Source organism: Coregonus lavaretus (genome assembly GCF_964263955.1).
Source record: "Coregonus lavaretus genome assembly, contig: HAP1_SCAFFOLD_8464, whole genome shotgun sequence".
Lineage (NCBI taxonomy): Eukaryota > Metazoa > Chordata > Actinopteri > Salmoniformes > Salmonidae > Coregonus > Coregonus lavaretus.
The window spans coordinates 3,025-19,032 of record NW_028167162.1 but is presented as its reverse complement, the minus strand read 5'-3'; the positions used below and the strand labels follow the sequence as shown (position 1 = coordinate 19,032).

General features: G+C 46.6%; 1 protein-coding gene across 1 annotated transcript; it reads left to right on the top strand.

Moving 5' to 3' along the window:
• Positions 1–436: 436 nt before the first annotated feature.
• On the top strand, positions 437–14,005 carry LOC311113825 (intermembrane lipid transfer protein VPS13B-like; the record flags this gene model as incomplete). Its single annotated transcript, XM_084189121.1, has 8 exons — positions 437–443; positions 669–783; positions 4,461–4,605; positions 5,988–6,056; positions 6,244–6,604; positions 11,106–11,223; positions 13,123–13,319; positions 13,553–14,005. Coding segments are annotated over 8 exons (1,465 nt in total), but the record flags the coding sequence as incomplete, so codon positions are not given.
• Positions 14,006–16,008: the final 2,003 nt, after the last annotated feature.

Here is a 16,008-nt window from a genome sequence, read left to right as displayed (position 1 = left end):
ATGGATGGAAAGCTGGTGAGTTACTTGGCTCCATACCGTCCCTGGGGGAAAGTATGGGGTGACGGTGGTGGCTCAGCGCCAGCTCTGGTTGACGTTGTCCTGGATTCCTGTATTCATTAACACGTGTTGTTTGACCAGTGATTCAGACTCTTCATTAACATGTGTGTGTGTGTTTGACCAGTGAGTCAGACTCTTCATTAACATGTGTGTGTTTGTTTGACCAGTGATTCAGACTCTTCATTAACACGTGTGTGTGTGTGTGTGTGTGTTTGACCAGTGATTCAGACTCTTCATTAACACATGTGTGTGTGTGTTTGACCAGGGCCATGAGTGTGTCTATGGAGCTAGCTATCTGACCCGGGTCTGGATAGGGTTAGGGCCGCCCAGAGAAATCCAGACATCACAAACACACTGAAATACACACATTGTCATAAGCATGCCAGGTAACACACACACCCACTCACATGATCTGCATCCCACTAACGTTCTCCCTCCCTCCCTCCCCTCTCTCTCTCTCTCTCTCTCTCTCTCTCTCTCTCTCCTCTCTCTCTCTCTCGCTCTCTCGCTCTCTTTCTCCTCCCTTCCTCTCCCCCTCCTTCTCTCCCTCTCCCTCTCTCCCTCCCTTCCTCTCCCCCTCTCTCTCTCCCTCTCTTCCTATCTCTCTCCAGAGATCTGTGTGATCAGTGAGGCTGAGGATCTCAGTGCATCAGTGGATGTCCAGGATGTTTACACCAAGATCAAATGTAAAGTGGGCGGCTTCAACATCGACCAGTACAAGACCAGGTACAATACACAGAGAGAGAGAGAGAGAGAGGAAATAAAACATCTTCATCCAGATGTCTCCTAGTCCTCCTGGATCCTGCTGGGTGTTGATGTCTGACAGACAGGCTAGCTCACTCCATGGGTTTATATCAGTGGTGGTGTTTCTCTCAGCTTCTCACAGCACAACAGAACATTTAATAATAGCAGAAAAACAGGGGATAAATAAATCATTATATTGACTTCATTGTTCTGAGGGGGAGTAGAAGAGGAGTGGTGAGAAGAGGAGGGTCGATTGGACCTGATGGCTTCCAGCTGCTCAGCAAGAGAACAAGGGATGGGAAGGAGGGATGAGGGAGAGATGGAGGGATGGGAGGTCCTCATGTATCAGAGCCCAGGATGGGTTTCCATAGAGACTAGAGAGATGAATAGAAGAGACCCCTGCTGATTGAACTCCTCACCTCCAACAAGGGGGAGGGAGCCAGAGGACACACCGCGCTGGGATGGAGCTGGAGACAGAAGAGAGGGGATGGGGGTGGAGCTATGAGAGAGGGGGCTGGGATTGGGGGGAGAGGGGTTGGGGCTGAGCGTGAGGAGAAGCTCTCTTCCATTGAAAGGCAGTCCAAAATAATTATGCAGATGTTGAAACATTGGCATTGTGTGAAGAAGCTGTGCCATAAATGTGCTGTGCATGTTTAGCCCTCCTATAGCCGTCTCCTCCTCCTCCTCCTCCCTCCCAACACGTACTGGGTTCTCTCCAGTGACAGTTATTAATTGATCTATTCTACGCCGTACTGAAACACATGGGAGAAAGAGAGATGAGAGAGGGGAGGAGAGGAGAGAGGAGAGCAGAGAGAGGAGAGCAGAGAGGGGAGGAGAGGAGAGAGGGGAGGAGAGAGGAGAGGGGAGGAGAGAGGGAAGGAGAGGAGAGGAGAGAGGGGAGGGGAGGAGAGGAGAGAAGGGAGGAGAAGAGAGAGGAGAGGAGAGGAGAGGAGAGGAGAGGAGAGGAGAGGAGAGGAGAGGAGAGGAGAGGAGAGGAGAGGAGAGGAGAGGAGAGGAGAGGAGAGGAGAGGAGAGGAGAGGTTACATGGGAGTTGAGGTTATGATGTCATGGGGTGAGATGGAGGTGGGGTGAAACTGGGTGTCTTCATGGTGTCATCTTCAGTTCATATGGTTTCTAATCCACAGGTTGTCCCATAGAAGCTAATGTAATGTACAGTATCATAATGTACAGCTATTATACTGATCTGATCTTGTCCTCTTGGTTTCTGATACTGCATCTGAATGGATCAATGCCTTATGATTTGTCACTGTCATTGTCAGTGTTTAAAGCTAGGGGTAAGGGTAAGTATGGAGCATCCAACAGTCATGTTTCTGTTACACAATTACAACATACTCAGACAGAACCTAAACAGTATATTCATCAATATGATAACACTTACAGTGAAATACAACTTCATTATTTCGATGATTGATTAAAACATCAGCTGCTATGATCAGATCCTCTCCATAGTTCCTGGTTGCAAGGCTCAGTTAAGTTGTATTAGCTACAGTATGACGCTATGTGTTCCAGGCCTGGTGAGGGCTGGCACTGTGGCCATTATGAAGGAGTCATTCTACAGTGCAAGGACACAGCTGTGGTGAGGCCTTCGTCTAGAGCAGCCTGGCGCTGTGCTCTGCTCCCACTGACCGCCAGCCCAGATATATCTGCTATCTCTTAGCCTAGCTAGGCCTATGACATCTCTACTCTGACCACTGGAGAGACGGGGGGACACAGAGACACACAGACATAGACCAGGGTTTAAACAACATCATGTGTAATGGAACCTATTTGACAGATGCAACAAGGGCCTTGAAGGTCAAGAATAAGGTTTTCAGTTGTCATTTTGAAGAGATATAATGACAGTAAGAAGTCGGTGTTGTGGGTCCCCCCGTCCTCCAGTTGCTCGGATCTGCTATAGTAATCTAATGGAATCAGGTGAGACTGTGTTTCTGTGACACGGCCCCAGTCCTCCTGTCCCGGGGTGATGATGTCACAGTGGTCTGGAGATGGCCTTGTGCTGTCACCTGCTGCCCAGGTCTCTGGCTAAATATACACATCAACACCTGGGCTGTGTTCAGGAAGGTGACATGTTCCAAACATTGCAGATAGAAATGTAATGATTAAAGTTCACACAATGATGATCCCTTATTTGACATAACAGACATAGCATATCTGTTGTACTATGCACATTTCTATCTGAATGTTCTGTAACGTTGCACCCTTTATAAGTGTAACAGTGTTCTGTTACCTGCTCGCCGGCCTGGCAGGAAGTGTGGTAGCCGCCCGGCATAGTTCACAGCATAAGACCATCCCTCAATGATCCAGCTGCTTCAAGCTAAAGGAGATGAAACTCTTTGATTTGTTTGGTTCTTCTCTTATTTTGTTTTGCAAAAATCATCAGATCTCTTTTCAATCTAATCTCAATGCTCTTTATTTATTTGCATTTGTCCCATCTCCTCCCTCCCTCTATCTATCTCTCTGTCCCATCTCCTCCCTCCCTCTATCTATCTCTCCGTCCCATCTCCTCCCTCCCTCTATCTATCTCTCTGTCCCATCTCCTCCCTCCCTCTATCTATCTCTCTGTCCCATCCCCTCCCTCCCTCTATCTATCTCTCTGTCCCATCTCCTCCCTCCCTCTATCTATCTCTCTGTCCCATCTCCTCCCTCCCTCTATCTATCTCTCTGTCCCATCTCCTCCCTCCCTCTATCTATCTCTCTGTCCCATCCCCTCCCTCCCTCTATCTATCTCTCTGTCCCATCTCCTCCCTCCCTCTATCTATCTCTCTGTCCCATCTCCTCCCTCCCTCTATCTATCTCTCTGTCCCATCTCCTCCCTCCCTCCCTCTATCTATCTCTCTGTCCCATCCCCTCCCTCCCTCTATCTATCTCTCTGTCCCATCTCCTCCCTTACTCTATCTATCTCTCTGTCCCATCTCCTCCCTCCCTCTATCTATCTCTCTGTCCCATCTCCTCCCTCCCTCTATCTATCTCTCTGTCCCATCTCCTCCCTCCCTCTATCTATCTCTCTGTCCCATCCCCTCCCTCCCTCTATCTATCTCTCTGTCCCATCTCCTCCCTCCCTCTCTCTATCTCTCTGTCCCATCTCATCCCTCCCTCTATCTATCTCTCTGTCCCATCTCATCCCTCCCTCTATCTATCTCTCTGTCCCATCTCCTCCCTCCCTCTATCTCTCTGTCCCATCTCCTCCCTCCCTCTATCTCTCTGTCCCATCTCCTCCCTCCCTCTATCTCTCTGTCCCATCTCCTCCCTCCCTCCCTCTATCTCTCTGTCCCATCTCCTCCCTCCCTCTATCTATCTCTCTGTTCCATCCCCTCCCTCCCTCTATCTATCTCTCTGTCCCATCTCCTCCCTCCCTCTATCTATCTCTCTGTTCCATCCCCTCCCTCCCTCTCTCTCTTCTCTCTGTCCCCCCCCCCCCTCTCTCTCTCTCTCTCTCTCTCTCTCTCTCTCCTCTCTGTCCCGTCCTCTCTCTCTCTCTCTCTCCTCTCTCCTCCTTTCTCTCTCGTTTCCCCCCTCTCTCCATCTCTCCCCCCTCTCTCTCTCATTTCCCCCTCTCTCCATCTCTCCCCCCTCTCTCTCCCCCTCCCCTATCTCACCCTTTCTGATTTTTGCTCCCTCCTGCTCCCCCTCCCTCCAGTCCAGAGGAGGGGTCTGGTCTTGCTGTAGGCCGCTGTGGAGGGGTGGTCCTGTCTTGCACTGATAAGCTGAACAGACGTACAGTGCTGGTTCGACCCGTCAGCAAACAGGACTCCTTCAGCCACTTCTCTGGCTTCGTTCCGCCTGTAAGAATACAGACAGCTTCTTCTTTAGCTGTCAGACCTGAGCTCTCATCAACCTTGGTCATAGTGGTTTAAAGAGATTACAAAATCCCATATTGGTTTCCTTACCCTGTAAGCAGAACTATCCCGTTAACTCCCATCATGCTTCAAATAGTGCACTACAGTGGCATAAGACTTGATATGGGACTTCACATGCCATAAAGACTGAACTGAACTCTGTTTGAGTTTCCTTTTCACCCATGCATAGTCACTACAGGAATCGCTTTAAAATTGACTAAATGGACCTCACATTGGCTTGGAGGTGATCGAAGAACTACCCGTACAGGTAGTAATAAGATTGACTTGGAGGTGATTGGACCACCTGTACAGGTAATATTAACTGAAGTTGCATGCTGGTCCTGAGGGTTAGAGGTCAATCTCTCTCATAGATGTTTAATTCACCTGTTGTTCATATGATAGTACAATGGCCAGTATTAACTGTTCTCCATCCATCCAGTGATAATAATCGAATAATCCAAGGTTAACGAAAGCTCAGCCAAACTCTAGTGTTGTGATTGATGTGTAAAGCAGTCTGCTCTTTCCTGGAATAGCTTCTTATCTCCTAATCATCATGCGCCTCGCATTTCACATTCTTTTCTTAACTTTATTGTAATTGGAATAAATCTTTTGCCGTAATGAATTTGTGCAAATCAGCCATTAGATTGTTGCAGTAGATAGTTGTTGCTGGTAAATCAGAGTAATGCTCTAACCAAGCCTTATAAGATACCATAGTTGTAGTTCTGCTAGCTACAAAGAGATATGCTCTAACCAAGCCTTAGAGGATACCATAGTTGTAGTTCTACTAGGTAGAGACTGTACATCCATTTACTTCCTTATTGTTAGAAGCACGGCCCTCCTGAAGGCACTTGGTATCCTCTACGGAGTAATACTAGTGTAATTTAGGGATAGACAGATAGATTGATGTCTTTGTAGCTTCAGCTTGGCTAACTCCATCAGGCTCATAGACAGTCACACACAGTACAGGGCTGGCTTCACATAGACACATTAAACCTCCTCTTGGAGACTGAAAAAAACACAATCAATGGAGATTCTCCACAGCCAGTGTTTAGTCCAGGGAAGTGTCCGACAAGGCACCCTACCCCCTATGTAGCGCACTACTTTTGACCAGAATCCTGTGGGCTTTATGAATGTGGTAGTGATGCATTATGAGGAGACTATCCATAGGAAGTGTTACCAAAAGCTCTCTTCTTTCACTGGAGATGCTCCGTTTCAGTCCAGGAGTAGGTTTAATCTGGGTCAGTGAAGCCAACTAGCTTTAGTGTTTATGGAGTGTTCCGGTGTGAATCTGTTGTCTCAGTCATGCTATCTTGATCTCCACCAATCAGACAGCAGCCAAGGTCTTGGAGGTGTCCTCCCACCAGCAGCACGGGTTCTTGTCCATCACATACACCCAGGTTAGAATTATTATTATTGTTATTAATACTATTATTATGTATTAATTATTATTATTATTATTATTATTATTATTAGTAGTAGTAGTAGTAGTAGTAGTAGTAGTAGTAGTAGTAGTAGTAGTAGTAGTAGTAGTAGTAGTAGTAATATAATTTATTTATACATATTATTATTATGAACTTCCCCCAGGCGGTCACCAGGAACGTCCGCCACAAGCTGACCACGCGGCTGGAACGGTCAGGGCCTCGCGGGGCCCAGCGGCTGACGGAGGGCCAGGCTGACGGGTCCCCCCAGTACCTGAGAGAGATCCTGCTGACCGCCCAGCCCTTTGACCTGGTCCTCTCCTGCCCCCTGCTGGCCACCGTAGTCGGGGTGTTCCACGCCGCGCTGCCACGACGATACCGGGACCGCGGCAAATCTGCCGGCCAGCCGATGAGAAGTCATGCGCTGACGTCACGCAGCCTGCCGCTGCTATATATCAACACATCAGTGATCAGGGTGTTTTGTCCCGGGAACCAGGAGAAACAGGACAGACAGGACAAACACACAGGTGAGACTGGAGGGGAGCCACGGACTGACCTCTAAAGGTAATGTTCATGGATTTATTTCCAGCCACATCCTCTGATGTTGAGTGAGCCAGAGGCCCTTGACATTACTAGGTACAGAAGACAGGTCATACAGTTAGATCAGGGTTCTCTAACCCTGTTCCTGGAGAGATACCCTCCTGGAGGTTTTAACTCCAACCCTGTTCCTGGAGAGATACCCTCCTGGAGGTTTTAACTCCAACCCTTTTCCTGGAGAGGTACCCTCCTGTAGGTTTTAACTCCAACTCTGTTCCTGGAGAGATACCCTCCTGTAGGTTTTAACTCTAACCCTGTTCCTGGAGAGATACCATCCTGGAGGTTTTAACTCCAACCCTGTTCCTGGAGAGAAACCCTCCTGGAGGTTTTAACTCCAACCCTGTTCCTGGAGAGGTACCCTCCTGTAGGTTTTAACTCCAACCCTGTTCCTGGAGAGATACCCTCCTGTAGGTTTTAACTCTAACCCTGTTCCTGGAGAGATACCATCCTGGAGGTTTTAACTCCAACCCTGTTCCTGGAGAGATACCCTCCTGTAGGTTTTCATTCCAGCCCCAGTTGTAACTAACTTGATTCAGCTTCTCAACCAGCTAGTTATTAAGAATCAGGTGCACTAGACTAGGGTTGGAGTGAAAACCTACAGGACGGTAGCCGGGGCCAACCCTAGCCTTTTGGTGGCCCTAAGCAACAATGTGTTGGCCCACCCCCAGCTCGCTGGCAAAACATTTAAGTGGCCTCCTCCTTGACGGCAGAGATAATATTTTTTAGAGTTAATGTCCCACAATTCTACTAATTTTGCCATTGGGCGTAAAGAAAATGTTGCAGTTTTAAAGCAAGTTTGCTGCTTGGTCTCATAGGATCTATCTATATACAGTGCCTTGCAAAAGTATTCATCCCCTTGGCGTTTTTCCTATTTTGTTGTATTACAACCTGTAATTTAAATGATTTTTATTTGGATTTCATATAATTGACATACACAAAATAGTCCAAATTGGTGAAGTGAAATTTAAAAATAACTTGTTTCAAAAAAAATCAATAACGGAAAAGTGGTGCGTGCATATGTATTCACCCCCTTTGCTATGAAGCCCCTAAATAAGATCTGGTGCAACCAATTACCTTCAGAAGTCACATAATTAGTTAAATAAAGTCCACCTGTGTGCAATCCATTTAAATTACAGGTTGTAATGTAACAAAATAGGAAAAATGCCAAGGGGGATGACTACTTTAGCAAGACACTGTAGCTGCATTTCTACATAGCTATATTCACCACATAGCTGTATTCACCATATAGCTTTATTCTCTATATAGCTGTATTCTCTATATAGCTTTATTCTCTATATAGCTGTATTCTCTATATAGCTGTATTCACCACATAGCTGTATTCACCATATAGCTTTATTCTCTATATAGCTGTATTCTCTATATAGCTTTATTCTCTATATAGCTGTATTCTCTATATAGCTGTATTCACCACATAGCTGTATTCTCTATATAGCTTTATTCTCTATATAGCTGTATTCTCTATATAGCTGTATTCTCTATATAGCTGTATTCTCCATATAGCTGTATTCTCTATATAGCTGTGTTCTCTATATAGCTGTATTCTCTATATAGCTGTATTCTCTATATAGCTGTATTATCTATATAGCTGTGTTCTCTATATAGCTGTATTCTCTATATAGCTGTATTATCTATATAGCTGTATTATCTATATAGCTGTATTATCTATATAGCTGTATTCTCTATATAGCTGTATTATCTATATAGCTGTATTCACCACATAGTTGTATTCTCTATATAGCTGTGTTCTCTATATAGCTGTATTCTCTATATAGCTGTATTCTATGTATAGCTGTATTCTCTATATAGCTGTATTCTCTATATAGCTGTGTTCTCCACATAGCTGTATTCTCTATATAGCTGTATTCTCTATATAGCTGTATTCTCTATATAGCTGTGTTCTCTATATAGCTGTATTATCTATATAGCTGTGTTCTCCACATAGCTGTATTCTCCATATAGCTGTGTTCTCTATATAGCTGTATTCTCTATATAGCTGTATTCTCTATATAGCTGTATTCTCTATATAGCTGTATTATCTATATAGCTGTATTATCTATATAGCTGTGTTCTCTATATAGCTGTATTCTCTATATAGCTGTATTCTCTATATAGCTGTATTCTCTATATAGCTGTATTATCTATATAGCTGTGTTCTCCACATAGCTGTATTCTCCATATAGCTGTGTTCTCTATATAGCTGTATTCTCTATATAGCTGTATTCTCTATATAGCTGTATTCTCTATATAGCTGTATTATCTATATAGCTGTATTATCTATATAGCTGTGTTCTCTATATAGCTGTATTCTCTATATAGCTGTATTATCTATATAGCTGTATTATCTATATAGCTGTATTCTCTATATATATGTATTCTCTATATAGCTGTGTTCTCTATATAGCTGTATTCTCTATATAGCTGTATTCTCTATATAGCTGTATTATCTATATAGCTGTATTATCTATATAGCTGTATTCTCTATATAGCTGTATTATCTATATAGCTGTATTCTCTATATAGCTGTATTCTCTATATAGCTGTATTATCTATATAGCTGTGTTCTCTATATAGCTGTATTCTCTATATAGCTGTATTCTCTATATAGCTGTATTCTCTATATAGCTGTATTCTCTATATACTGTGCATTCGGAAAGTATTCAGACCCCTTGACTTTTTCCATATTTTGTTATGTTACAGCCTTATTTTTTTTCACTCATCAATCTACACACAATACCCCATAATGACAACAACACAGTGACCTCCATCATTCTAAAATGGAAGAAGTTTGGAACCACCAAGAATCTTCCTATAGCTGGCCGCCCGGGGGATAAGGGCCTTGGGGGGATAAGGGCCTTGGTCAGAAAGGTGACCAAGAACCCGATGGTCACTGACAGAGCTCCAGAGTTCCTCTGTGGAGATGGGAGAACCTTCCAGAAGGACAACCATCTCTGCAGCACTCAACCAATCAGGCCTTTATGGTAGAGTGGCCAGACAGAAGCCACTCCTCAGTAAAAGGCACATGACAGCCCGCTTGGAGTTTGCCAAAGGGCACCTAAAGACTCTCAGACCATGAGAAACAAGATTTTCTGGTCTGATGAAACCAAGATTGAACTCTTTGGCCTGAATGCCAAGCGTCACGTCTGGAGGAAAAATGGCACCATCCCTACAGTGAATCATGGAGGTGGCATCATGCTGTGGGGATGTTTTTCAGCGGCAGGGACTGGGAGACTAGTCAGGATCGAGGGAAAGATGAACGGAGCAAAGTACAGAGAGATCCTTGATGAAAACCTGCTCCAGAGCACTCAGGACCTCAGACTGGGGGCGAAGGTTCCCCTTCCAACCGGACAATGACCCTAAGCACACAGCCAAGGCAACGCAGGAGTGGCTTCTGTCTAAGAATGGGAGAAACACCCCAAATACATTATGACGCTACAAGCTTGGCACACCTGTATTTGGGGAGTTACTCCCATTCTTCTCTGCAGATCCTCTCAAGCTCTGTCAGGGTGGTTGGGGAGCGTCGCTGCACAGCTATTTTCAGGTATCTCCAGAAATGTTTGATCGGGTTCAAGTACGAGCCACTCAAGGACATTAATCAAGAAGGCTCGAGGCTGTAATCGCTGCCAAAGGTGCTTCAACAAAGTACTGAGTAAAGGGTCTGAATACTTATGTAAATGTGATATTTCTGTTCTTTATTTTTGCTTTGTCATTAAGGGGTATTGTGTGTAGATTGATGAGGGGGGAAAAACAATTTAATCCATTTTAGAACAAGGCTGTAAAGTGACAAAATGTTGAAAAAGTCAAGGGGTCTGAATACTTTCTGAATGCACTGTATATACTGTAATGTATTTATATTGTCTCTCTAATAAATCTACCTGGGTTGTTATCTCTTGATTTCCTGTGTAGATTATTTTGATTATGTGTGTATTTGTCTTGTATTTGTGAGACATTCTACTGTTGGAGCTAGTAACATAAACACTGCACCTGTCATAACACCTGCAAATCTGTTTGATTGAGATTTGATTTGTTCCAATGGATAAGTATTGTTGTCCCAGTCTCTCTGTGGTCTCTGTTCTGTCTAGCAGGGTTTCCTAAACTCTGTCCTGGGGACCCCTCGTTCCTGGGCCCCCCTGGGTACATGTTTTGGTTTTTTCACTAGCACTACACAGCTGATTGGAATGATCAACTAATCATGAAGCTTTGATTATTTGAATCAGGTGTTTAATGCTAGGGCAAAAACCAAAATGTGCACCCAGAGGGGCCCAGGACCGAGTTTAGGAAACGCTGGTCTAATGCATATGGTCTGTCTGTCTGTCTGTCTGTGTCTCTGTCTGTCTGTCTGTCTGTCTCTGTCTGTCTGTCTGTCTGTCTGTCTGTCTCTGTCTGATACCTATCATGCGTTGTGTCTCTCAGAGCCCCACCTGAGGAGAGAGAGAGAGGACACTCTGGTGCTGAAGATAGGATCTGTCAGCATGGCCCCTCAGGCAGATAACCCTCTGACCAGAACCGTGCTGCGCAAAGACATCTACCAGTGAGTCTATTTTACTAATGTATGCACTCACTAACTGTAAGTCGCTCTGGATAAGAGCGTCTGCTAAATGACGTAAATGTAATGTAAATGTACAGTCCTCCTCCCTCTCTCCTCTCCTCCCTCTCTCCTCTCCTCCCTCTCTCATCTCCTCCCTCTCTCCACTCCTCTTCAGCTTTTACTCTCCTCCTCTCCATCTCTGACCAGAACCGTGCTGCACAAAGACATCTACCAGTGATTCTATTCTCCTCCTCTCTGTTCTCTTCATCTGACATATCCAATATACACCACACACAGCCAGCTGTCACTCAAAATGAGTCTGTCTCATACGTCAAGTCACGCTCCGTAAAGCCACCGTGAGACGAGACCAGGGAGCACCTCTTTCTTCTGCTGAGGAGGGGTCAGAGTCAGACGGGAGAGGGTCGGGGGAGGGAGGGGCTGTTCCCCGGGAATCGGGGCGCGGTGAGAGCGCCACAGTGTGGTCTGTCAGGTTCCCGTGGCAACGATGACGGAACGTTCTTCTGAGTGACACATTGTAGGTCCCTCTGTAACACTAGACTGTTAATACAACAGGCCCCAGATCAGCCCAAGTACTCAGATGAGTCCCAAATGGCACCCTATTCCCTACAAAGTGCACTACTTTTGACCAGAGCCCCATAGGGTTCACAGTGAACAGGGAATAGGGTGCCATTTGGGACATATCCCTAACCCACTGCACTGCCATGTGGGGGAAAGCTGTGAATGAAGGGGAAGCTGAGGGAAATATTCTGCACAAAACACATTTTCTGACAAAACAGTTCTGTGGTGATCTGGCTTGTGTCATGGCTGTGTGGAAACCGCATCAATGGGCCATTGGCAGAGGGAGGGAGGGATGGAGGGAGGAGAGGAATGGAGAGAGAGAGGGAGAGGGAGAGCTGGGGGGTGGGGGGGGGTCTGCCTGGCACACACATGTAATGAAGGAGATAAAAGAGAATTGTAGGGTAATGTGAAGCTTTGTACAGCTGCTAGTGAGAGCTGAGCTGACAGAGGAGAGAGGAAGAGGAGAGAGCTGAGCTGACAGAGGAGAGAGGAAGAGGAGAGAGCTGAAGAGAGCTATTGTTGCCTTCAGTTAGAATCAGCCTCATATAGACTCTGACCACTCCAGACCTCTATTGTTGCCTTCAGTTAGTATCAGCCTCATATAGACTCTGACCACTCCAGACCTCTATTGTTGCCTTCAGTTAGTATCAGCCTCATATAGACTCTGACCACTCCAGACCTCTATTGTTGCCTTCAGTTAGTATCAGCCTCATATAGACTCTGACCACTCCAGACCTCTATTGTTGCCTTCAGTTAGTATTAGCCTCAGATACACTCAGAGTGAAGGAGATTGCTGGGAACAGGAGGGGAATCAAGGTTTGTCTAAACCACGTGTCAAACTCATTCTATGGAGGGCCGAGTGTCTGCGGGTTTTCACTACTCCCTTGTACTTGATTGATGAATTAAGGTCACTAATTAGTAAGGCACTCCCCTCACCTGGTTGTCTAGGTCTTAGTAAGGAACTCCCCTCACCTGGTTGTCTAGGTCTTAGTAAGGAACTCCCCTCACCTGGTTGTCTAGGTCTTAGTAAGGAACTCCCCTCACCTGGTTGTCTAGGTCTTAGTAAGGAACTCCCCTCACCTGGTTGTCTAGGTCTTAGTAAGGAACTCCCCTCACCTGGTTGTCTAGGTATTAGTAAGGAACTCCCCTCACCTGGTTGTCTAGGTCTTAATTGAAAAGAAAAAATAAAAACCAGCAGACACTAGGCCCTCCATGGAATGAGTTTGACCCCCCTGGTCTAAGGGGAGTGGGGGTCTGTGCTGGTCTAAGGGGAGTGGGGCTCTGTGCTGGTCTAAGAGGAGTGGGGGTCTGTGCTGGTCTAAGAGGAGTGGGGGTCTGTGCTGGTCTACGGGAGTGGGGGTCTGTGCTGGTCTACGGGGAGTGGGGCTCTGTGCTGGTCTACGGGGAGTGGGGCTCTGTGCTGGTCTACGGGGAGTGGGGCTCTGTGCTGGTCTACGGGGAGTGGGGCTCTGTGCTGGTCTACGGGAGTGGGGGTCTGTGCTGGTCTAACAGGAGTGGGGGTATGTACTGTTCTCTATATGAAGTCAATCTCAGCCCACAGTGGCCAGTCATGTTCTCTATATGAAGTCAATCTCAGCCCACAGTGGCCAGTAATGTTATCTATATGAAGTCAATCTCAGCCCACAGTGGCCAGTCATGTTCTCTATATGATGTAATGGTCCTGTATGGCAGCAGGGTAGATAATGTTCCATGGTGGTCTGTGGTGATGGGGCCCACATCTCCCTGGAAACAGAGGCTGGCTCCAGCCAGCTCCACCCAGGACCCAGCCAGGACCCAGCCAGGACCCAGCCAGTGCCCACCCAGGACCCAGCCAGTACCCACCCAGGACCCAGCCAGTGCCCACCCAGGACCCAGCCAGTGCCCACCCAGGACCCAGCCAGGACCCACCCAGGACCCAGCCAGGACCCACCCAGGACCCAGCCAGTGCCCACCCAGGACCCAGCCAGGACCCAGCCAGGACCCACCCAGGACCCAGCCAGGACCCACCCAGGACCCAGCCAGTGCCCACCCAGGACCCAGCCAGGACCCACCCAGGACCCAGCCAGGACCCACCCAGGACCCAGCCAGGTGCCTAGCACACAGAAGCCCAGAATCACTCCCTCTGTCTCCAACCCAGCCATTATCCTCAGTGCTTCCCTTCCTAACAAGAGAACCAAGTTACTTTACATTCAGCACTGTGATTCAGGTAGTCGTAACCATATAAATAGAATATGTAAAAAGTTATTGGAACCTCTAACCCTGGGCAATTTGACTGCCACCAATTATATTGACTTGAATATGGAGGCCCATTCTACATATCCTATGTCTATGGCTGTAACTGTATATTCAGCTAGTGGTACAGAGAGTTCTTAGAGAATCTGTTATACTAATATACAGTAACTAGCATGTATTTCATGTTGTAAGAATCTGTAATAATAATAATGTTATATTACATCCTGTATTGAATCCATCCTGAGGCCGATGTTGGGCATGTCTGAGATAATCGCTGGTAGCCATTTACAGCGCTCTGTTTACTCCTCCTCTAATCACTTCCTAACTCATAATGGAATGACTGATTTAAGCAGTGTCTAAAGTGTCCAGATGAAATAATAGCTTCAGGATGACTCCACTGTACAGGAAGCTGGGGGACGGGGTTATACCACCCTCAGAACTGGAGACTACGTTCCAAATGGCACTGCTTTTGACCAGGGTCCATAGGGCTCCATTTGGGAGGCCTTCTAAGATTTCAACTTCCAACCTAAACCTGAAATAGTGAACACTTATAAACATCCTGACTGAGTGGATCTAGGTTTCATTCTGCTAATGTGATGTGTTTCTCTGTTCTAACTCTCCTTTTGATCTTCCCCTTCAACCGGACCAGTCCTAGAAACAGTCATAGAAACACATTTCTGGTTCAGAGAGAATAGATCAACTCAGAGGGAAAATAAACCTGTAGGAATCTAAAGCTGAGAGGAGTTCAATGATTCAGTTGGAAACACTTAACACTTTCTTTCATTTGATCATATAACGGTGGAATATCAGTTCCTAACGGAGTGGGTCCCTGGTGGCTTCTCTCAGAGCAGGAGTTATGACACCACACTCAGCCCTCCCTTTCCCTCACCTCTCTGCCTCTCTCCCTCTCCCTCCTCCCACCCCGTCCCCCGCTACAAGGCCGCTGTCAATTTACACAGCTGAAATCATTTTCCTGTCCCTACATGGGCATGTCCAGCCTGCCTTCAGCCAAGGTGTCTTTCTGGTGGGTGGTGGTGGGGGGGGGGGGGGGGGGCTGGAGAGAGAGAGAGAGTAATTGGGCCCCACTTGTTGGTCTGGCCTGAGAAATGAAACGCACAGCCCTTTGAGCTGACTGACTGACTGGCTGGGTGGCTGGGTGACTGACTGACTGGGTGACTTTTAAAGACACTAAAAAGTTAGTAACTTCGTCTGTTCTGAAACACTTTGAAGTTACCAGATGACTCTTAAGAGTTCCAGAATGTGTGCACCCTTGCTGTGTGTGTGTGTGTGTATGTGTGTACCCCACTGTGTCCCAGGTGATACACACACACAGTTATATAATCATTATTTTGAATGAATCCTGGTAGCATCCAGTCACCCAGGAAGCATCAACATGTTTTTATTTTGTGTCTCCCTGGCAACCCACGCGTTGTTGATGTTTCTGTAACTGTTGCTGTGTCATGGGTTAGGGTTAAATGGTGAGAGAAGTAAACACGAGAGAGAGAGAGAGAGAGAGAGAGAGAGAGAGAGAGAGAGAGAGAGAGAGAGAGAGAGAGAGAGAGAGAGAGAGAGAGAGAGAGAGAGAGAGAGAGAGAGAGAGAGAGAGAGAGAGAGAGAGAGAGAGAGAGAGAGAGAGAGAGAGAGAGAGAGAGAGAGAGAGAGAGAGAGAGAGAGAGAGAGAGAGAGAGAGAGAGAGAGAGAGAGAGAGAGAGAGAGAGAGAGAGAGAGAGAGAGACAGAGAGAGACAGAGAGAGAGACAGAGACAGAGACAGAGACAGAGACAGAGACAGGGAGGAGAGCGAGAGAACTTTGAGTCGAGTCTTGTTAAACTGGGCCCAGATAGTTGTGGCCACCGGGCCTAACCCAGCTTCCAGCCCAGCTATCCCTCATTGTGGATGGTGTTGGTTTGGACGGGGATCTCCCACTCCAGATAAAAACACTCTTCAAACCAAACCTTCCCCTGTCTGCGTGCTAATA